The 24,271-nt window shown below is 32.6% G+C and overlaps 2 protein-coding genes across 5 annotated transcripts in view; one reads left to right on the top strand and one right to left on the bottom strand.

Annotated features, from left to right (window-relative positions):
- Nucleotides 1-7,553, top strand: part of LOC110109562 (dynamin-related protein 3A-like) — a 52,634-nt gene extending 45,081 nt beyond the window's left edge. The window contains exons 14-20 of the mRNA XM_020840691.2: nt 3,489-3,593; nt 3,912-3,954; nt 4,046-4,200; nt 4,290-4,436; nt 6,113-6,165; nt 6,311-6,410; nt 6,954-7,553. Coding sequence (XP_020696350.1) covers nt 3,489-3,593; nt 3,912-3,954; nt 4,046-4,200; nt 4,290-4,436; nt 6,113-6,165; nt 6,311-6,410; nt 6,954-7,211 — 861 coding nt within the window. The 3' untranslated portion in view covers nt 7,212-7,553. The remainder of the gene's footprint in view (nt 1-3,488; nt 3,594-3,911; nt 3,955-4,045; nt 4,201-4,289; nt 4,437-6,112; nt 6,166-6,310; nt 6,411-6,953) is intronic.
- A 1,826-nt stretch (nt 7,554-9,379) lies between these two features.
- The window catches only part of LOC110109560 (uncharacterized RNA methyltransferase pc1998), a 30,404-nt gene continuing 15,512 nt past the window's right edge, over nt 9,380-24,271 (bottom strand). Inside the window, exons 15-17 of one of the 4 annotated variants that reach the window (XR_003701291.1) lie at nt 15,841-15,939; nt 13,931-13,970; nt 9,380-9,396 (exon numbers count right to left, since the gene is read on the bottom strand). Coding sequence is in view for 2 of the 4 variants with exons in the window: in XM_020840687.2 (XP_020696346.2) it covers nt 15,858-15,939 (82 nt within the window). In the remaining 2 variants the exon portion in view is untranslated. Of the gene's footprint in view, nt 9,397-12,946; nt 13,212-13,930; nt 13,971-15,840; nt 15,940-22,890; nt 22,931-24,271 lie in introns of those variants that run through there. The other 3 variants (XR_003701290.1, XM_020840687.2, XM_028696293.1) reach the window with 3 other exon arrangements.

Below are 24,271 nucleotides of genomic sequence, written 5' to 3'. Positions count from 1 at the left end.
TTATCATTATAAGATGTTGAGACCTCAGATCTAGGGGTGTAAACGAGTCGAGTCGAGCTTGAGTCATGCTTAACTTGAGCTTAACTCGTTAGCCAAATTGCGAGCTCGAACTCGAGTCTAGCATAGGAGGAGTGCTCGAGCTTGGCTTGTGGCAGTAAAGGCAGGCTTGGTAGGTTGCTGCAAAAACAAAAAACACGGTGGTGATCTCTGTTGAAGAATTGGTGTTGCTAACAAGTTTTTCTCCTAAGAAATGGCTTGAATGAGGGTCAGCTGTGAATAATTAAAGAGCTACAGTTTTTTTTTCCCATGGGAAATGGTTGAAAATTTACTTATGTATATTTTAAGAAAAATCTGCAGCCTGCCGCTGCCTACTACTGCCTAATACAGCTTGTATGTTTTATGGGAACAAGTTGCAATCTACTATAGCTGCATGTACTATCTTCTTGGAAGTTACAACTTTGTTCATTATATTATTTTCTTAAAGAGTGAAAGATTTTTTTTTTTTTTCAAAAAAGTTTCTAATATTTATTGCGAGCTAAGCTCACGAGTCGAGATTTGTCAAGTTTGAACTCAAACTCGAGGCTCGATAAGCTCGACTCGCAAGCTCGTTATCAAGTCGAGTTTGAGTCGCCTCACGAGCCTGCTTAACTCATTTACACCCCTACTCAAATCTAAATAAACGGTGATATAAACATTGGGGGAATATGCTTAATTAAAAATATATCTACCTCATGAAGAATGGAACCCTAACTCAAAAAATGGGGTTCGTGCTTCATTTTTCCTGAGTGGGCATTATTGTTCTAATTTTTCACTTATTCTTGAGTGTCTCACTAGTTATAACTATCATATGCAAAATGCATACACTAAGGCACCTCACTTTGAAATATCAATGATAAGTATCTTCTTAACCAATATAAAGACATAGCAATTCAATGCTAATCCTTAATCTAATCTTCTTACAATTGGAAAATCTTTTGTCAATTCATGACTATTTTTAGTACTATCCAATGCTTATTATATACATTTTAAATAACTTAAATATTCTTTTGAAATGCACCTTTATGATTTAATGCACTCTAAATAATTCTTGTGATTCTTTATGTCGAGAATGAAAAAATGAGACTTTCTTTTCTTTCTAGTCAATAAAAATTATATAAAAAATCTTTTATTGTTATATATACTTTTTCCTTAATTATTTTAATAGAAATATTTCTTATATAGTTCTTTTGGCATGAAATCAAATTGGTAGACCAAACATAAATATAACATTTCGAACTTAATGTTCTATTAAAAACAACATTAAGTTAGAAAAGTTTTATTTATTTTTGCCCTTTAGTCAACCAATTTGATTTCTTTCTTATAAGAAAATTAAATCTTTTAGATTGTAAAGATTGTAAAGTCATTATGAGTAACTAAGATGAAAGGGTGTAAAATTAAAAAAATAAATAAATAATTATCCTAGGATTAAATGAGAGTACTTGAAGATATATATTTAAGAGTAAGATTCAAGATATTAAGATTTGGGTTGTTCATCAAGAAATTAATATTATGTGAGAAAAAGTAGTTAGTGTGATTGAGAATGTTGCAAAATATGGACTTGGAGAATCAAAAGGAAAAACTCCTAATAGTAAAAATAATTGATGGTGGAATACAAATGCACAAGAAAAGATAAAAAATAGAAGGCTTTGTTATAAAAAATTGTTTAGATGTAATGCTAAACAAATTGAGAGAGATGTAAAAAGGCTCATATGGATTTTAAGAAAATAATATGTGATGCAGAGAATTTGACTTATAATAATTTATATAACAGATTTGATATTAAGGAGGCAAAGCTAAGTAAAGAGATAAAAAAAGTCAATATTTAGTTCAAAGTAAAGTGCATTAAGGATGAAGATCAAACAAGTGTTTTGCTTACACGAGGATTCAACATATGTGGATGAAATATTTCAATAAATTTTTTTATGAAGTTTGTGTAAATACTATTAATTTTAGTGACTTTAGCACCTTAAATGAAAATAGAGAATTATATTTTTTTTCGTCGTATTAGTAAAATTGAAGTTGGAGAGGCTGTAAAGAAAATAAAATGTGAAAAATCAAGAGGAATAATATTCACAGAATTGTGAAAATACTTGGTAGATTAAGGAATTTTTTGGCTATCTAAACTCTTTAATATTATTTTTAAGATTAAAAAGATGCCACATGAGTGGAGAAAGAGTGTTGATTTATGTTTTTAAGAATGATGGTTGAAGAAGTGAAATGATCAAGCATGTTGTGTGATAGAAAAGTACCACTCAAACTTAATAGACAATTTTATAAGATGTTGGTGAGACCTATAATGCTTAATGATGCAGAATGTTGGCCATTAAAAGAGAAGCATAAAATTAAGTTAAGTGTTGCAAAGATAATGATGCTTAGGTGGATGAGTGGCTTTATAGTTAAGAGATATAATACAAAATGAGTATATACGTGAAAATGTTGGAGTTGCTCCAATGGTAGATAAAATTAGAGAGAGTCGCCTTAAATGGTTTAGTGACATAAAATGTCAGCCTTTTGATGATCTTTTTAGGAGACTGTAGATGTCTTAGATCCGACCTATATTAATAAAGGTAGAGGTAGACTTAAAAAGATTTGGTTAGAAAGTATTAGAAATTATCTTTTTTTTAATAGATTTAAAAGAAAATTTTGGCTCTTAATTGGACACAATAGAGAAAAAGAATTCATGCAGTTGACCCCGCAATGAGATAAAAGCTTTTTGTTGTTGTTGTAACTTAATGTTCTATTACTTTCTCCCATTGCATCATTGTATAAAGTTTGAATCTTGACTTTATCAATATGAATATCTTTTGTTCTAGTTTTTCTTAGGGGATGAATAAGGAATGCATAGTAAAATTGAATATAATATAAAATGAATGCACTATATTTGAAATGTAGGGAGTTGTTTGTATGTGTAAAATAAATATAGGAGTTCAGTTTTTTTTTTGTTTGGCTCAAAGTAAAATGATTGTAGTGTTGAGTCCAAGGATGGTGATGGCTAGTGGCTGAAAAGGGTTTCAATCTTGTCCTGAACTTCTAAAGAAGTGCTGACTGGTATTGAAAATTGAAAATTCTGTTTCTTTGATACATCATCATCAATATCAGTTTTATTTAAAAAAAGGAAAAAGAACATTTGTGACATTTTTAATAATGCGAGTAATCAAGCTGCTGCTATAATCACTTAAAACATTGTAGCTCAATTTTGGGGCTATTTGGTTATTTAATATCGATGCTAAATTTATGTACTTAAAATGTTTTTTTGTGCATATAAATAATTAGCTGTCATGATTTTATGCAACTGTTGATATGGTACTTTTGTCTCTTGTTTCTTCATTTATTGTAAATTATTTTGACTAATGTTCCTCCCAAATTGGAATGAATTCAGTAAATTAGTTGCTATCTTTTCTTTCAATATGTATGCTTTTCTTATAAAATATTTAAGACTTTTTTTACAGGATGGTTTAGATGGTGATAAGTTACAAGCATCTGAAAAGAGTCAAAAATCTCGTGGCATTCTTGCTAGGGCTGGAGCAAATGGAGTTGTTCATGATCAAGCTCTGGTGAGCCTTTTGGTACAATATTATGCTTTCATAATTTGTAACTTAAAACAACATGGACTGCCTCTATGAATCGTTCTGCCATAATCGTTCCCATTGAGAGCTGCATTTGGAGTTAATTCTGGTGCAGAATTGACTTATAAGCAATCTAGCTTAATAGTGTTACCGAGTGTTTTTTCTTCACTATTTTCACATCTTTCAAAGTTTTTTCCACATATTTGTGCTGAAAGAATTAGTGGTTCTGCTTATGTTTTTTGCAATTGAATTAACAAAGTTCCAGGATCTTTTAATGTGTTTTTCTTTTATGGAAATCTTAAATAGGGAGCGCGACCTGTGTCAGATTCTGACAGACCGGGCTCAGCTGGTAATGTACCGAGAAAAAAATATTAATCTATAAGTCAAATTTAAGAACAGAATAATCTTTCTATGCCATTTGAAATTTCATACATTTTCAGGAAGTTCAAGTGGAAGTGGACCCAGTTGGGGCATTTCATCCATTTTTGGGGTTAGTGAAAACCGTGCACCAGCAAAAGAGATATCTTCCAACAAGTCTTTAACCGTTCCTTCTCACAATGTGGAACATTCACTGTCCATGATCCAACTAAGAGAGGTTGGTGCACTATTAAATAAATATTCTCTCAAGTTTGGCTATTAGATTACTTGCATGCAACACCTAAACTGAGGTTCGCTATGCTATAGCCTCCAGCCATCTTGAAGCCTTCAGAAAGTCAATCAGAACAGGAGGCTTTGGAGATTTTCATCACAAAATTATTGCTGAAATCATACTATGACATTGTTAGGAAAAATATTGAAGATTCTGTACCAAAGGCAATTATGCACTTCCTGGTAATGCATTTTACATTTTGATCATGCAGAATCTAACTATTTTGTTTTCTAGTATAGTAGTTTATGCTTAATGATAGTCATAATTTCCTTCATCATTCTTATGGCTGCTCAGTTCTGACCTCAAGATGATAAAGGGAGAATTGATTGTTATGTTTATGTGGATCTTCTACATTCCAATATGAAGTTTGATAATTATAGATTGGGTTGTGCTTGAGCATGTAGATAATGGATTTAGTTATTCTAACGTTCCTCCAAGTTTGATGTGCTTCAAAATTCTGTCATTTTTTTTTCATTCATGCATGAATGTTTAGATGTTATTCGACTTTGTTATGCAGCTAAAATGTATGATTTCAACAAATCACTGTCTTTTTTTATTGTACTGTTTGCATTCATTTGGATTACTGTTGGGTTGATTTGGGACCAAGGTAGAAAATATAAACTAGGGAAGTTGATGTACTTTTCAGTTAAGTGTTTGGGTGAGTCCAAAAGCCTAATCTTCCTTGAGTCTGCAATTTAATGTGAGTGGCACAACAACAACAACATCAAGCCTTTATCTCAGTACATGAGGTCGGATACATGAATCATTTTTCTCAATTATGTTATGTTAAAAGTTAAATTCTCATTTAAATCTAAAAAAATAAAGGTCATTTCTAATATTTTTCTAACTAAGTCTTTTTAGGTCTACCTCTACCTTTCTTAACACAAGCCTACTTTCCTAACTGGGTCATCGGAGTGGCACAGCAAAAAAGCTGAAATTAAAATGGAAATGATTATTTATTTATTAGATTGGATGTTCAACCCCTTGCGTAGAATGGGTTGATGTTGTTTAAAGAGTGTTTATTTAGCTTTAAGTTGTGAAAAGAATGTGATTTGATTGACTAAATTTATCTTCTTTTTTCTGTCAACTTGCATATCAATCAGAAAAAAGGGGTGCACTATCACATCTATGGAGTCAGCAGTTTGAACTATTAACGTTTAAAACGCTTGATTTAATGGCAATGACCATCGTAACAGAGAGCATATGATGCATCTGATTTCTTTTAGCAGTTAATGAATTTGTAATAAGGGAATCCTTGCATTGATGTTAATATAGATTATTATCCAAATTTTTTTTTGATGTATGTTATGATTGCTATCTTGCATTTTTGTGTTGTGTTTTTTTTATAAAAAACAACAACAACAATAACATCAAATTTTTATCCCACTGCGTGGAGTCTTTTAAATCCAACTGTATAAATGAAAACATTGCCTTATATTGTCCTATGCAAAAATGATGTGCAGTGCTCTGGGGTTGATATATAGTTCGATCGATCTATGAATTTAATTGTCTAGGCCTTAGGTTGGATTGTGGCTGATCCTCGATTGTATCCTATCTGAGTCCAATCTAATAATGAAACAGACTAAAAACAATTATTTTAGTTCGATACTGGGAATGGGAGATGATTGTGGATGGAGAGAGAGAGGCAGGTATGGGGAGTGATTCGTTGGTTGTTCTTTAGCCAAATGATGATGGTGATGGGAATGGTTGATCACTTGACCAATGGAGAGGAACTGATAGGGAGGGGTTGGTGGGAGCTTTTGCAACAAGTTCGATTTTCAACTTCGTATACATCTCATAGTTATTGCTATATTAGCAAATTCCTGTGTAGTAACTAACGGCTTGTCCACTTTTTCAGGTTAATCATACAAAAAGAGAGCTGCACAATGTTTTTATCAGAAAACTTTACAGGTATTTATCAAAATAGTCTTTAATTACTACTTCAATAAATTCTTTTTTGGATAGATCTGTATGAAGGTTTTATTCTTTATTCTCGTATGATTTCAAGCTGACACTAATAAAGTTAAGCTCTATATTACTCTGTTATTTAAACCAGAGAAAATCTTTTCGATGATATGCTACGAGAGCCTGATGATATAGCTGCCAAGAGGAAAAGGGTTAGGGAAACACTAAGGGTTCTGCAGCAGGCCTACAAGGTAACTCTTTGTTTTTTTCCCGGCTTCTACAAATTTAGCGTCTGGGTTGTAGATGCAGCAACTTATAAAGATACCATTCTTTAGGGCTGACACTTGAACTTGAATATCGAATTTTGGTCAAAAATAAAATTGATTTTTAGTTTGTATCGAGCTTGAATCAAGCAAAGTAAGCTGGGTCATACACCAAAGTTTTGGCTCAGTTTGATTTTCTATCTGATTTTGAGCTAGTACTTTATTGAATTGAGCTGGCTCAAGATCAGTTTAGAATATATATATATATATATATATATATATAATTTGTTTTGGAATATCAAAAGTTAATTAAGATACAATCATTTTTTTTGGCCTGCATGAAACTTGGAAAAAGTCAATGAGTCATGCTAGGATTGTATTGAGATCAATCAAGTCAAGCTTTAACTATATTTTACTTGGCTCGATATCATATTGAATGACTTTGAGCCTAGGTCGGATTGACTCATGCTCCAGATTAAATCATTAACATCCATTGCTTAATATTATATTCATTGTTTATTTTGATGCTAGACGCTGGATGAGTTGCCACTCGAGGCTGATAATGTGGAGAAGGGTTATTCTCTGGATTCGGATGCAACCGGCTTGCCCAAAGTCCAGGGTCTACCTTCTTCATTCTACTCGGCATCAAATGATTTCAATTCACCTTACACCGCTTCTCCAAAAAACCAGAGATCAAGGAGATCAACCCACTCCGGAGAACAATTGTCATCTATGTATCCCAGCTCTGACGCCAATGGACTAGGCTCTTATCCTTCAGTCGAAGCATAAGGCCACCTGAAGCAGAAAATAAGCTGTTTTCTTATAATGAGATGACCTTCCATGGCTGATTTCTCATCACATCATCTTATAATTGAAGACCTGAAGGTTATTCTTTAATGCCATTTTCATCCCATGCATGCCAAGAGGTCCTTGTATACTAGTTGGGGTCTTTATTGCTTAAAAGTCTATTTCTTGATATATTTTTTACTCATGGAAGAAGAACCTGAGCTGTTAGATGATACGTGCATTTTCTAAAGTTTTAATATAATCAAATGGAGTGTTGGTGGCTGTATGCTACCAAAATCTTACAGTTTAAAGATATCTATATTTTGTTTATTCTCCTTTGTTTCATTTGATAGAGAAAGTATTGTATTGTATTTGTAGTTCAAATTTGGTCGGTTGCTATAAAAAGAGTCTGGATTCAAGTAATTGTAAACGATGATTAAACAAGCCTTTCTTATTCATTAAAATTCAAATTAATAAATTATTACTGCAAAAAATATCTTCCAGATGAAGCCCATCACCCCTTCTTGTTCTAGCAGTGGTGTGAGCTTCGTTATTGTCTCTACAAAATCACACTGCAGTATTATTTTGTTTAATGATTTAATAAGGGAAATTATGATTGCTAAGCATTTTTTTGGGGATAAATGAGTTCTTGATAGTTCTAACAGGAACCTTAAGGAAGTGGAGACACAGTGATGAATTGTTACAGGTTATATAAGTTTATAATGCTATATTACATAAATTTATAGTGGTGTCTTGAACAAAGCAATATATGTCCCTATAAAAGATGTAGATCAAATATGTTTGTTTTGATGATAATAAATTTTGTGGCATCTTCTAATGACTTGTTATATATTTTATTTCAAGTTGATTATTTTCTAATAATAAAAAAGATGGAGAATGGTTCTGATAACATACAAAGATTGATAACATATAAAGATTTGATGTTATTGTTGTTGTAGACATTAATACGAAAATTTCATAAAAGTAAAATAAAATTTAAAATCATATTTTACTCAACTTTATCATATTAAATCAAACTAATTCCAATATAAGAACATCAAACAATTGATAATATTTTTTTATAGTAGATATAACTTAAACATTGAAGTACAAATGACCAAAGATTGTTGATGTTCTAATGTTGAAGTTCTTTTATAAGTTATAACCAAACTTGAAGTAGCTGGAGGCAACTAGCTTTATAATACATTTGGGCCTGATTTAGAAGACAGACTCATAGAGCTCCTTGCATACTGGCCCTAACATTGAAACTTTGAGAGCAAATATTGTGAGAAATACACAATTTTCTCTTTGAAAAGCATCACATACAAATGAATCTCAAAATTGTGATGGAAACACCCAGTAAAAAATAGTTAGTTGTCTTTGTAGTAGGAACTAATCTTAATCATTGACAAATTAATCATCGAATTACAAAATAAAGTTGCCTACAAAACCCTGATAATTACTGTATTGAAATTGAATCTTAATTGAAGAGAACCCATATTTTAAAATAACCCACAAAATTCTAATAAAGTTCAAATATTTTAAAAGTGATTTTAGCATTACCTCGATGATGTATGTGTTGAATTTGAATATTAACTGGAGCAGTCCACTCAATTTTCAAAGAAATGCTCCCAAATTTCAAAGTTACTCATTTAAGTAATGAATAATAGAATATACTTGATAGGACACAAAACCTTTGCCATGTAAGTTGACTTAAATGTATCCCCTTACAAACACCCACCTCAAGTCTATAAGGCACCATGACGAAACAACCTATGGCTACCAATAAGGATCATTCGGTTAAGTTGGGTCGCTATCTCCTCTGACTAAGTAGACTAGGGGCACGATAGCCCGAGACGATGGAACTAATGAGATCTTGATCAGACTCATCATCATTCCCTTATCACCCAATTTAAGTGTACGGTGATAAATTTCAAAACCCTAACCATCCTAAAACTTCATTTTCTAAAAATTGAAGTTTTGCTCTATATGCTCGGTACCTAGTGCCTATATAATAACTAGCCTATATAATAGAAGCAAGTTTCATATTGAACAACAATGAAAGTGGCATACTTCCACCACATCGTCAAAGTCCTGAAAAAAAAAAATCATGTAGTTTGATTTACTCTTTTATAATATCAATCTAAAATCTGAATGATCATGATCAAGTTGATTCACTGCTCCCAAGTTATAAGAAAAAAATGCAAGTAAATAAATATACATTTAAATTAATAAAACAAGAAATTGATAGACTAGCATAAATTATTTAACATGAATAAACTTTGTTGATTTAATATATGTTTATTTAGTCATCATGACCAATTTTATAATACTATAATTATACACGTGTATACTTTTTATAAAAATTTTTGCTACTTCAACATTAATATTGAATAGAATTAATAAAAATCTATCGGCATTATATTATAGGGTGTATATAACAGTAGTTTATATAATATCTGAAATTATAATATATTACAATAGTTTTAAATGATGTGAATTTGAAGTGGTTAAAATCACTATGATTAATTTGATCTTAGCAATAATTTTAGAAACCACTGCAACCTACATGCTATCATAGTTCCATTTTTTTAGTAGTAACATTTCAAAGATATCATAATCTTAAATATATGCAACTTGTGGCAGATACCGGATTCAATGAGTCTTCGTAGTCAATTTATACTCTTATTTTTGTATATTTTATATTTCAACACTCTATATACCTGAAGCAGAAAATAAACTGTTTTGTTATTTGAGATGGCCTTCCATGGCTGCTTTCTCATCACAGCATCTTATAATTGAAGTCCTGAAGGTTATTCTTTATGCCATTTTCATCCCATGCATGACAAGAGGTCCTTGTATACTAGATGGGGGTCTTTATTGCTTAAAATTCTATTTCTTGATATATATATATTTTACTCATGGAACAAGAACATGAGCTGCTAGATGATATGTGCATTTGCTAAAGTTTTAATGTAATCAAATGGAGTGCTGGTGGCTGTATGCTGCCATAATGTTACAGTTTGAAGATAACCACATTTTATTTATTCTCCTTTGTTTCCTTTGATAGATTAGGTATTGTATTGTATCTGTAGTCCAAATTTGATCGGTTGCTATAAAAAGAGTCTGGATTCAAGTAATTGTAAACGATGATTAAACAAGCCTTTCATATTCATTAAAATTCAAATTCATAAATTATTACTGCAAAAATATCTTATAAATGTTTCAGGTTCTTATAACTAGTATAACCACAACATTCTGTAATATTATAGTCATCTTTGATAGATAAATGAAATACGTTAGTCTTTGATGATTGATAAACAACCAAAATGGTTACCAAATGGAGATCAAGTGGAATGTAGCTTACATGCCTTGCTTGTCCCATGCTTATCATGGCCAAAGAAGTTACAAACATAAGGGAAATAATTGATCTCTCATAAGCCATTAGTAAATTAGTCATTAAGGTCAATCGCTCTTACCAACCACATATTGTCTATTGCTCCAGTGGAAGATAAGATTAGACGGGGGTCATCTTATATGGTTGTCACATAAAATAGAAGCCTTGCGATGATCCGGTTTGGAGAATAGATGTATTAAATTTGGCTTATGTTAAAAAAAGATAGAGATAAATCTGAAAAGATTTGTTTAGAAAATATTAGAAATAACATTTCTTTGTTAGATTTAAATAAGAATTTGATCATTAACATAACACAATGAAGAAAAAGGATTCATGTCGTCGACCCCACGTAATGGGATAAAAGGCTTGACATTATTATTGTTGTTATAGTAGTCAATCAAATCGCTCTTGTTTATATCACGTGATGATATCATTTTATTTTATTTGCAAACATTGAACATAAATTTGAACAAATTACACACATATATGCATTATTAGGTGAGCGGCACAATGAACCCCTCATAAAGATTCGACATATGGATACATCACACTTGGGGTTCGCCTTTCACATCATCAACTTGTATAGATATCCCATATCAAGATGGAGAGGTGAAGGGAGCATAGACAGATGAAACTTAAAAAGAAAGAATGAGAGGCTTAATTTTGAAGGTGAGTTAGAAAGAGATGGGGGGGGGGGAGCTTCCCTCATCAACCATTATACAATCAATTATAATGGGTGGTGAGGGTAATTGTTGTCTATGTAGTAGGAACTAATCTTAATCATATAACTACAAAATAAAGTTGCCTACAAAACCTTGATATGATTGCATTGAAAGTTAATGCTAACCGGAGAGAACCCATATTTTAAAATAACCCACAAATTTTAATAAAGTTCAAATATTTTAAAAGTGACTCATTTGAGGCTTAAATTCTTATAAAATTAAAAAATTTGTGGGTTCTTGATGATGGATATGTTGAATTTGAATCTCAATCGAAGCAACCCACTCAATTTTTAAAGAAATGTGCCCAAATTTCAAAGTTACTCATTTGAGGCTTAAATTCTTATAAAATTAAAAAATCTAATATATATTAAAATCTAAAAGTTCAAATTTAAATCAAACACCAAAAGACTTGAAGAAAAAATGCATTCACTCTCCGCAACAATTTGTCAAGAAGGATAAATTTGAGAATAACTTCAACTCACAAATAGTGAATGTCCTGTTAAGTGTTTCGCTAAGATTTATTCTCAAATAATTTCTCAATAGTAAGGATGTGACACGTGCCCTCTAACTGATAATTTGGTCTCCAAATGACACTACAAGTAAACATTTATGACCAAGTGATTTTGCACAAAATGGTACAATTAAATTACAATCATGATCAGAGTTTATATATTCTCAAATGGCTCCAAACTTTTGAGCAATGAATCATAGGGTATACTTGATAGGACAAAAAACCTTTGTCACGTAACGTTGATTAAAATGTGTTCCCTACGACAAACACCCACCTCAAGTCTTTAAGGCACCATTGGACGAAACAATCTATGGTTACCAATAAGGATCATTAGGCTAAGTTGGGTCACCTACATCCTCTGACTAAATAGACTAAGAGCCACGAAAGGTAGAGACGATGGAACTAATGAGAGATCAGACCCATCATTGTTCCCTCATCACCCAATATAAGTGTACAGTGATAAATTTCAAAACCCTAACCATCCTTAAACTTCAGTTTCCAAAACCTAAAGTTTTGCTCTATATGCTAAGTACCTAGAGCCTATTTAATGATTAGCCTTAATGGAAAGTTCTCTTTTGATATTGAGGGGGGTAATAAACTATAAAGGCTTTGTGCCTATGAGTAACTATACCTCAAATCATAATATCCTCCCAAAATAAGAATTACATCTCTAGGTAGTGTCTTATATAAATACAATATGGCTTCTAAAAATTTATCATGGAACACCAATCTCATTAAAACTTTTTCTGTTGATAAAACAAAGAACAGAGAGGTTGGGCACAAATTTTCAGAGCCCACAACAATATTTAAAACTACCACACGCTATATCAAGAATGCTTTGACAATCAAAATACATGCAACATACAAATTAACAATCATTTGAAGTATTTTTATTCCCACTTATAATCATAATACAACAAAAAGATCGATGTTCCTTATATGATGATCTCCAGCTTTTCATTTTCAAGAACAAAAAAAAAAAAATAAAAGAAGAAACAAACAGTTTCAAACCACAATCCAACCCTCAAACGATAATGCTTACAGTTATATAGACCATTGCAAGTATCTCGCCAATCATGCAAGCAGGCATTTAGTTGTGAGGAAATAATTGGGAAAAAGCATATCCAGATCCATGAACATTAACAAGCTTTAAATTCAAGTATGATTTAACGCTAATTCACTAATATAAGACGCAAGTTTCATATTGAAAATAATGAAATTGGCATACTTTTTCTTCATCGTCAAAGTCATGAAAAAAAAATCATGTAGTTGATTTAACATGATCAATCTACAATCATGTAGTTAATGTACTCCTTTATAATGCCAATCTACAATCTTAATGATCATGATCAAGTTGATTCACTGCTCCCAAGCTGTAAGAAAAAAATGCAAGCGTAAATAAATTTACATTTAAATAAATAATACAAGAAATTGATAAACAAGCATAAATTATTTAACATGAATAAACTTTAGTTGATTTAATATATGTTTATTTAGACATTATGACCAATTTTATAATACTATAATTATACAAATGTATGCTTTTTATAAAAAAATTGCCACTTCAACATTAATATTGAATAGAATAAAAAAAATCTATGGAAACTGTTAAGGGGTGGCTATAATAGTAGTTCTTATAACACCAGCAATTATAATATATTACAACAGTTTTAAAAGCTGTGAATTTGAAGTGGTTAAAATTGCTATGATTAATTTGATCTTAGCAACAATTCTAGAAACCGCTGCAAGCTACATGCTATCATAGTTTCGTTTTTTTACCAGTAACATTTCACAGATATCATAACCTTAAATATATGCAACTTGTGGCAGATACTGGATTCAATGAGTCTTCATAGTCAATTTATACTCTTATTTTTGTATATTTAATATTTTAATACTCATGATCAATGCTTAATGTTATTGTGTCAATTATTGCACGTGTTTGTCATCTAATTTAGAAGTAAGATTCCAAGTATTTTTTTTGTCATTTGATTTAGTACAGAATGTTGGCTATTAAAAGAGAATATGAAATGAGCATACACGTGAAAAGGTTGGAGTAGCTCCAATTGAAAAAAATATTAGAGAGAGTCACCTTATGGCTTGGTCACATAAAACGGTGGGCTTCCGATAACCTGATTAGGAGAGTAGATGTATTAGATTTGGCTTATGTTAAGAAAGGTAGAGGTAGACCTAAAAAGACTTGATTAGAAAATATTAGAATGACATTTCTTTATGAGATTTAAATGAAAATTTGACTCTTAATATAACACAATAGAGGAAATAATTCATTTAGCCGACACCATGTACTGGGATAAAGGCTTGTTGTTATTGTTGTATTCTAAGTGTATTTCTTAGATGAAGTTATTGCAATTGTATATCTACCCCATTGTAAGATTTGTGCCAGCCTAAAAAAAGGGGATATTAAGGGGGAATACAAAAATGAGATATTAGGAGGGAAAATATCATTCCTCACATCTCTATGACGGTTTTTTTTTTTTTTATTATATATAGACCTACAAGTCATCAAAGCAGTTATGAATTAATAAAACTTTCATCATTTACATAATAATGTACAACTATAAAAGATATACATTATAAGTTTCTTCCCTTGTAAAGTTCATAATACTAGTCAAGCTTAAAACCAATCAAACAATTCTCAAAGTTTATGTCACCTTAGAGAAGCTTATCTTTTTCATCAACCAAATAGCTTAATCCCGCTTGATTGCTTAGATTATCTTAAGCTATTTGACTTAAGTTAGCTTCAACCCAACCTAACATACCCTAAAAAAGATGTTACTTTCAATGCAATTCAAAGAGCAAGAGGGAGGAGGAAAGAAATTAAATAAGTAAAGATAAAAGGCCTTAACAGATAGAAGCCAACCTATGAGATATGCTAATTCTTATCTTAATCAATTTGCTTTCCATGCAAACTCTCTCACTAAACTATTGGCCTAATCAATAAAAAGATGATATTCGGTACCAAAGCATGTATTCTAGGCCTTTAGGTTGCTAGATTTAAATCAGAATTAAAAATGATAAAAAGAATAGCAACTACGTTGGCCGATTGAAGTCATTGACCTCATTGAATGGAGAAACCGCCGTGGTTAATCAAGGATGTTTATAAAGAGTATTTCATAAAATAGCAGTCGTGTGTGTATATATGCAGAAGGAACATGCATAATGCACAAGATTGATGAAGATACATAAATTATTTCTATTATACACCATAAAGCGATAAAGAGGATGTTGAAAGACTGTTAATCTTATAAGTATAGAAGGGCGGAAAATTTTATAACCAGTAGCACTGTAACTTACGATTTCTGAGTTTAATCAGGCTAAACACGTTCTTAGCCAAACCATTGGTCCTATTAAGAAAATTTCCAACAAACTTGTGACAATTCATCTTTTAACTTCAATTTGGCTAGTAGAACATATAACTTTGGCCTTTCTTTTTTGTCTTGGACACCAATTTCGAGGGATCCCACGAATACAAACTTAGGAAGGCAATATTAATATTTATTGCAGCGAAGTAATTAAATAAAAACTAAGCAGATCTGAATATAATAACTAGCTTTATAAATCGGAATTCTTCCTATCCACTTATAATTGTTCATATAGACAATACAGATACTCGTAATCTTTTATGCAATCAAACTCCTATACCAATTTATGTGATGGTTTGAGGTCCATTGGTGCGCTACCAATCAGCTTTACTTTGTTCCAACCGTTGCAATCTTTCTCAATTTCAATGAAAAGATTTCTTAGGCTTTCAAAATTCTAAGGGCTTCTTACACTTTGCAAGCAGTGAGAGATTGAGCAAATTATTAGCGTATTATCAGAAGTTGAAAAACTCTTTAACTTTAAAGAGTATAATAATTACTTCGATATTTGCTTAGCAATCTTTAGTGCTATGGTTGTCACAATAAAAATGAATTATACAAAGAAATTACATTACTCTTTTCTTGTTAATTACAATTTATGCTAAGAGAGAAACTAGAGTACCTTTCAAAGGTCGATCATCAAGGTTTCTTCTTTTTTCCTGACTTCTTTTTCGTATGATTAGCCCGAGGACCCCGTTTGAACAGAGCCAGGATCTCTATGCTGAATGCATGCTCCAAAAACAGAAAAAGAATCAGTTAGAACGCAATATATCAGCCCTTATGGAATGCATCAGCAATGAGGAAAATCCTATAAGCGAGCACTGGCTACTTTTGTACATTTTATAAACCAGCATATGCATCATGAGGAAAATATTTCAATAAGTTGAGTTTTAAAGTCAATTTTACTTTACAATGAGACAATGAGTGTAATACAAGAGTTAATTGATTAGCTATGATTGCCACTAATCTCAAAACAAATCCAACGAGTACTGGCCAAATTTTGGCACAAATTTTCCCATGAATGATGAGTGGGGTAACTTGCAACAATAAACAATACAGAAAAGTTCTAGAAATTAAGTTAAAAAGCTAAAATGACTTGAGGATAAGGAATAGAAATAATATTTATAAAGTGATAAAATAAACGACAAGGACAATAAATTGGTTGTAGAAAATGGAAATTAGAACATATTAGATTTTATTTTTGCAATGAAGCTAGGCAATATAATAATGAGTACCAAATCATGAGAGCGATCAGATACAAATTAGAAGACAAATAATAAATAAGTTTGCATTTTACTTACACGAGGAGTATGCATAGTGTCAAAATTTAAGCAGCATGTTGTGGATGCCACTTCGCACATGATAAGAAGTGGATACAATTTTCTCGAAATCATAGAACAACAATACGAAATTAGGAAGAAGAACACACCCAAACTATTTTTATTGCAAGATATATGAAAGAAAATAGCAAGATACAATTGAATTTCAATTGGAGAGGAAGATCCGGCTCTCCCAAATCCCTAGCCATTGGCTAGAGCCCAAATAACCTAAGAATAACTAAATTCAGCAAACTCCCAAAACATCATGAAATACCCTATTGTTAGACTTAAATAGGCTCCAATAATTCCCTCTTAGATTTGAATTCAAATTAGATTTATTTCCCTAATTAATTCCCTCCCAATTGTAATAAAAACTTTCCTAAATAATCCCCCCTTATTTCCTCTTCCTTTTCCCTAAATAATTCCCTCTTAAATTTTTGAATTCAAATTAGATCTCTTGCTTAAATAATTCCTTCCCAATTGTAATTTAAATATTCCTAAATAATTTTTCTTTGATTAAGAATTTCCTATATAACTCACTATTGATTAGGAAACTTCCCGATTTGCTCCCAATCAAATCGGCCAGTCCATCAATACTCCACTCCCAAAGTGTCACCTTGTCCTCAAGATGGAACAAAATAAATTACTATTGAAGCACTTGACTAATAGCACTGGACTGAAAAAATGGGCTGACACAGGGTCAAATGATCCCTTTCTCTAGCATCTCCCTAATCAATCTCTCGATCTCATCCTTCTGGATTTGGGGATGGCGGTACATTCTCACATTCCTGCGAATGAGGCAACCCCAGAAGTGGCTGGAACACCTGTCAATACTACTGTAGGAGTAGCTGAATCATGTCTGGTGCTTCTATCTTCTCCTCATTTTCTTCTCCTTCTAAACTTTTCAGTTCCATGAAAAATTCCACTCCTTCACCCTTTCCCGTCCTTGGAAGTGGCTCCAAAGATGGCATCTCTGCTTCTTCCCCCAAAACTTCTACCTCCTGATCCTCCCTCATCATCCCTATATTAGGATTTCCCCCACTTCCAAAGTCCAATCAATGGTGCTCTCGCCTCTGCTGTTGTCAGTTGGGTGTGAAGCTCCAACAGTTTCCTTATCATTCCTTCTAGGTTGGAAAATTTTTCCTCCATTGATGTCATTCTATCTTCAAAGGCTCTTCCAAGGCATCAACTTTCTTTGCCATCATAGGTCCAAAAAAAATGCTCTGATACCAATTGGATAGGAAGTGGATACAATTATCTCGAAATCAGTGAAAACAATACAAAATTAGGAAGAAGAACGCACCTAACCTTTTTATTGCAAGATATATGAAAGAAAATAGCAAGATGCAATTGGATCTTTAATTGGAGAGGAAGATCTGGCTCTCCCAAATCTCTAGCCGCTGGCTAGAGCTTAAATAACTTAAGAATAAATTAAATTCAACAAACTTCCAAAACATCCTGAAATCACCCTATTGTTAGCCTTAAATAGATTCCAAAATTCCCTCTCAAATCAGTCCCCTTTCCCTAAATAATTCCCTCTTAAATTTGAATTCAAATTAGATTTATTTACCTAATTAACTCCCTCCCAATTGTACTTAAAACTTTCCTAAACAATCCCCCCTTAATTCCTCCTTTTCCATAAATAGTTCCCTCTTAGATTTTAAATTCAAATTAGATATCTTGCTTAAATAATTACCTCCAAATTGTAATTTAAATATTCCTAAATAATTCCCCTTTGATTAATAACTTTCCTAAACAACTCTCTCTTGATTAGGAAACTTCATGATTCCCTCTCAATCAAATCGGCCAGTCCATCACATACATTGTGACACAATACACGCAGCATCTCTTTTTTAAACTACGCCAGCAAAACCCATCCTTAATCATAACTACAGTCTTATTTCAACCAAAATGCTCTACGACACCACCATCATGTTTCTAAGCTAAGTAAATGTTATAAAGATGAGTTAGGGATGCAAAGCCAAGTTCCCTTAAAAAAAGACATTCTTAATCATGAAATCCTTATAAAGCATAGGTGAGGCATTAGTTAAATCAAGATACATCTCATTAAAATCCTTACAATTGGTGTAACCTCTTTAATGTGATTAAATTTGTTTTATTGGTTTGCATGATGTGTAAAATGTCAGCCACACTACTTAAGGCATCTGTGATTTTTTTTGTTATTTTCATTATATAATGTTTTAACACAAAAATATATTCCAGTAGGAATTTGACTCATTCAACATGCTTATGCCATAATTTCATTTAAAATTTAAGATATTTTAAAACCAAATGATCTAATTATAGAACAAACTCCTGGTACAACAACTAATGTCTCCAATATATAAGTAGTTACAACGCCATTACATTTCTTATCATAATCGAAATATATTTATTTTGCATCATTTAACTTCTCATTATAAAATAAGTGAATGTAGCAAGCGTAGCTTATTAGTTTTCAATGCATAAAGTTTTTCATTAATTTGATTTAACATACATGGACGATAGTTTGAGTAAGTGACTCTCCTAGGGTTCCCTCATCTGGGATCCCTAGAAAAGAGGAATCATCTGATAGGAAACACTTGAAGATTTCAAGTAAATCCTATCAATTTCAGAAAAACAACGAGAAAACTCTTCCAAATTCCAATAAAAACTAGAAAAAACAGTAAATTTATTGCAAGAAAACAAACTATGGAAGAAAATAACAAGATACAATTGATCCTCTATTAGAGAAGAGGATCGATCTCTCCCAATTATCTAGACGCCGCTAGAGCCCAAAGAAAACCTAAGGGATCTCAAATTTCAGATGCCCTAACCCTAGGAAAACAAACTATTTAATGCATACAATTTAAAAACAATTCTCTAAACAATCCCTACATTCAATTTCCCTCCTAAATTCCCCCAAAAATCATTCCTCAATTGCTCTATGGGCGATGGGCGGCCCGATCGTCGCGTACAGGAGGTGGAGGCTTCCGCCTCTAATTCACTTGGGCCGGTCACACGTGGACCAACTAGACCGGTATAACAATACTCTCCTCCCAAAGATACACCTTGTCCTCAAGGTGGAAGGATGGGACGTTGTTGATAGCTTTATTTAGCTACTATCTTAGTGGCCATGCTATCGTCCACTGGAACCAAGCTAAAGCTTTACCTTCCAAACGTAGGGCCGCTACCGTCAGTCTCTCCTCCTCCGTCACCCCATTAACGATGAAATATCTTTCTACCCTGTAGATCCACCCGTGCGCATCCTCCCCCTAAAAAATTGGCATCTTCAGTTTCCTCACCCTCGGGTCACACCCATTCCCCCTAAATTCTTTATAACCTCCCATTCTCGAATAGAAGGTACTCCCTAATTGTCACAATCTTCCCTCCAACGATCATACCAAAACCATTCATCAAAATCTCCTCTTCTTTTTCCTCCAAAATCAGCACCCCGGCGATCGAAATCATCCCCTCTCCTTACAAATTCAGCACCCCTTCTTGCGTAGCCAATGCTCATATCCTCCCTAGAAAGTGGTTCTAGAGGAGGCATTCCGTCTTCTCCCTCCAGAATCTCCACTTCTGCCTTTTCCCTTCCCCTAGACATGTTAGGGTTCCCATAGCCGCCGGTAGTTTCCTTTGCTTCTGATGTCACCGGTTTGGTTTTGGCTTCAATCAATTTCTTCAACATGTCTTCCACAACGGCGAACTTTTTTTCCATCTTTTCATTGACGAATGCAATCTGACTTTGAAAATCAGCAATCTTTTCCTCAAAATCTGCTTTGAGTTTCCAAAGTTCTCCCTCCAAAACTTTCACTTTCCTTTTGGCCATTGGTTCCCCTTTGATCGACGTGCTCTAATACCAATTTGATAGAAAACACTTAAAAATTTCAAGTAAATCCTATCAATTTTAGAAAAATAGCGAGAAAACTCTTCCAAACTCCAATGAAAACAAGAAAAAACAATAAATTTATTGAAAGAAAACAAACTACGGAAGAAAATAACAAGATACAATTGATCCTCTATTCGAGAGGAGGATCGATCTCTCTCAATTCTCTAGACGCCGCTAGAGCCCAAAGAAAATCTAAGAGATCTCAAATTTCAACCAAATTCAAGATGCCCTAACCCTAGGAAAACAAACTTTTAATGCATACAATTTAAAAGGAAATCTCTAAACAATCCCTACACATGGTTTAAAATTGCGCAATATGAGGCTCGCCTTTGCGCAATTCCAGTAAAAAATGCCTCGATGCTTACGCCTCGAGTTTTTTTATGAGGCTTGAGCCTCAACTTGGTTGGGCCCGCCTTGAGGCTCGCCATTGGACTTGATGCTTACACCTCACGCTATAAATATTAAAACTTACATAAATCTTGAAGTAAATGCCCGACATTGGACTCTATAAGAGAGGAGGAAGGGGAGAGAGCAGTTCATCATAATGATGATTTAAATGAAGAACCCCTTGGTGATGACAATGCTGATGACTTATGAGTTCTTATGTGATATGTCATTGCTATTTATTTTTGGAAATTGGAATTATATGTTAATGAAAAGAATACTGGGATTTGGGAAAGATAAAATTTTGAGTTTAACTATATTTCATGTTATCTTATTATTGGGATATTTTGATTTCACTTCATATCTTATGCTTTTTTATGTTTATATTATTCACTCATTAGTATATAAAAAAAAATATCATTTTATGTTTACACAATCTTTTGATTTTGAGGCTTACGCCTCGCCTCACGAATGAAAAATGCCTGAATACCCGAATACGCAATTTTAAACATTGTCCCTACATTCAATTTCCCTCCTAAATTCCCCCAAAAATCCTTCCTCAATCGCTCTACGGGAGATGGGCGACCCGATTGTCGCGAACAGGAGGCGGAGGCAGAGGCTTCCGCCTCTGATTCGCTTGGGCTGGTCCAATGGACCTGTCTAACATCATCCCACTTAACATCTCAACCTACCATCAAAAGGTAACAAACATGAAAGCAACTTATAGATTCTTAAGAAAAATGTGGAGGATAGTAAAAAGGCACATGTAATCAACAAAAGATGTGTGATTAGTTATCATAATAATAAATGAATCATCTTTATGATGATCTGATATCTAATTGTAAACATATTGAGACCAACTTAGGTTCTAATACTAATTTGATGGGGGCAGTCAATGATCTATGATTATTAATGTAACTTGGGGTAATATGTGAAATTAAACTATAACAAATCACAATCCGCATGTTACCAACAAAAAATTTTAGCAAAAAAAAAGTCTTTTTTTTTTAATGTAAAACACCAACCACACTTCACTTGCATTAAATAATAATTCAATGGTCACAAAAAATGAAATTAAACAAGAAAGATTAAAAAAAAAAACATAAAATCAGTAACAAACAAGTTCACTCTACATAAGAAATTTATCATATATCACACTTCATAAAGTTCTAATCACACACACAAATTACAAACTAAATAAATTAAAATTAGAACAAAGATTGAAATCACTCAAAGGAAGAACTAGGACTCATGCTGGTTAGTACCAGGGAACTCAACCTCAGAAGTAATAGTAAAAAAATATTAAACACTCAAAGAATGCAATCGAACAAGCACACCTGCAATAATAAAGAAAAACTATAATTTTACTTTCAGTATACAATGTCCAAAGATTTTTACATGCCTCATGGGTGGTACTGTAGGCTACAAAGGACCAAAATAAGAAACTTCTAAAGATTTGTTAAGATCTGTTCAAATAAATAAAGTTTTAATAAATTCTAGGAAAGTTGGCAACAATAGGTAATGAGAAACAATGGCGATAGTGAAGAAATAGAAGGGGTTGTAAGACAAACAACCTTGAGCTAAAGACGGAAGAGATGATAGAGAAACTATAGTAATTAGCAGATAGAAGAGGAGGTAGCAAGGTTGTAGTGAGAAAAAAAAAAGGAAACAATTGATTTTAGCCAACAACAGTGCAATAACAAAAACAGAGGTGGCAACAAAAGAATAGCAGCAAGCGGAAAAACTGGTGGCATAATAGGTACAACAATAACAAACATAATGGGGACAATACTGCGAAATAGAAATAATAGCAACTCAAATCATAGCAATGATTTGGAATCACATATGTATTCAATTTGAATTCAATGGATTGAGTTGAAACTTTTCATTAATGAACTAAATCTAATAGAATGCTCAAAATATTAGAGAACACGTTCAATTCATATAGGAATCATCATTATAGACATATTTTACACAAAATACATTGAAGAAAATAAAATACAACAAGAAAACTCATAATGCTCATTTTCTTTTGTGCTTTCAATGAATGTAGACATTCAAATTTCCATTAGACAATGAGTTTTCACATATCACAAACCTTGAGCTAAAGAAACACTATCGTTGCCAGGTCCCAAGCCCTGGAAGAGAAAAGTATAGGGTTGTATTAGGTAGCTGATAGTCAGCATAAAACTTATCGAATAATCATGATATGAGTCCTTTAATATATTATGTTAATGCTAGGGCATTCCCTAAAAGCAACACGCTGTATGGCTTAAATAGAGCGAGAAGTGTGCAATGGCCGCTGCACCAGTGCTCGGGTGAGGTGTTAAATAAGCAAGGGTTACCCCATCATGAACGGATGTGGGAAAAGAGTTAGTCTATGAACTAGAATTAGGATAGAAACATAGAATATATGCTCTCTTATAGACAAATTAATAGAATTAATAGATATTATGATTCATAGAAAGATAAATATTCTATGCGTTTAAGAAACTAAATGGGTTAGAAAGAAGGCTAAGGAGATTGATAATTTTGAATTTAAACTAAGGTATTTAGATAGGATTGGTACTAGAAATTGTATATGTGTGATTATAGATAAGAGTTTGAAAGATAATGTTATAGAAATTAATAAAATTGGAGATAGAATTATAGCTTTAAAGAATACTATTGATGCTAAGATTATAAATATTATAAGTGTTTATTCTTCTCAAGTAGGTTTCGATTTGTATTTAAAATTAAAATTTTAGAATGACTTGGAAGAATTAATACAAATGATGTCTCATGAAGAAAGCTTTTATTGGAGAATATTTAAATTAATATATTGGAAGAGCGGTAGGAGATTTTAAAAATATTCATGGTGGCTATGAGTTTGAAGCGACAAATAAAGATGGTAGGACCGTATTAGATTTTGCCCTAGCTTATGATTTTATAATTGCTAATATCTATTTAAAAAAAGAAATGAGCATCTTATCACTTATTCAAATGGATATAGTAAAACTCATATTGATTATGTTATTACTAGACATTTGCAAGAATATGTACCATGGTATATGCTTTTCGCTAATGATATTCTTCTTATTGGTAAGACTAGAGAGAGAGAGTTGAAGGAAATTTTGAATTATGAAGGTCAACCTTAGAGTCTAAAGGTTTTTATTTGAGTAGATCTCAAACCAAATACATGAAGTGTAATTTTAATAGTAATAGATATAGTGGGAGGACTGTGACTTTGGATGATCAATTCATAAAAAAGAGTAGATATTTTAGATATCTCAGGTTTATTATCAATGCTTTAAAAATCGGACTGGACCGGCCGGTCCGACCGGTTCAACCGTGAACCGGTCCAAAGGCCGATTCGGTTCAATCCAAAAACCGGCTTATCTTCAAACCGGCCGGTTTTGTCCAAAACCGCCGGTTCAACCGGTGAATCGGCGAACCGGTCACGGTTCTCTTGAACCGGCCGGTTCAAATTTTGTATTTTT

This window comes from Dendrobium catenatum, unplaced genomic scaffold (assembly GCF_001605985.2).
Source record: "Dendrobium catenatum unplaced genomic scaffold, ASM160598v2 fragScaff_scaffold_733, whole genome shotgun sequence".
Classification (NCBI taxonomy): Eukaryota; Viridiplantae; Streptophyta; class Magnoliopsida; order Asparagales; family Orchidaceae; genus Dendrobium; species Dendrobium catenatum.
The sequence above is the reverse complement of the archived record's forward strand: the minus strand, read 5'-3'. Positions and strand labels throughout refer to the sequence as shown.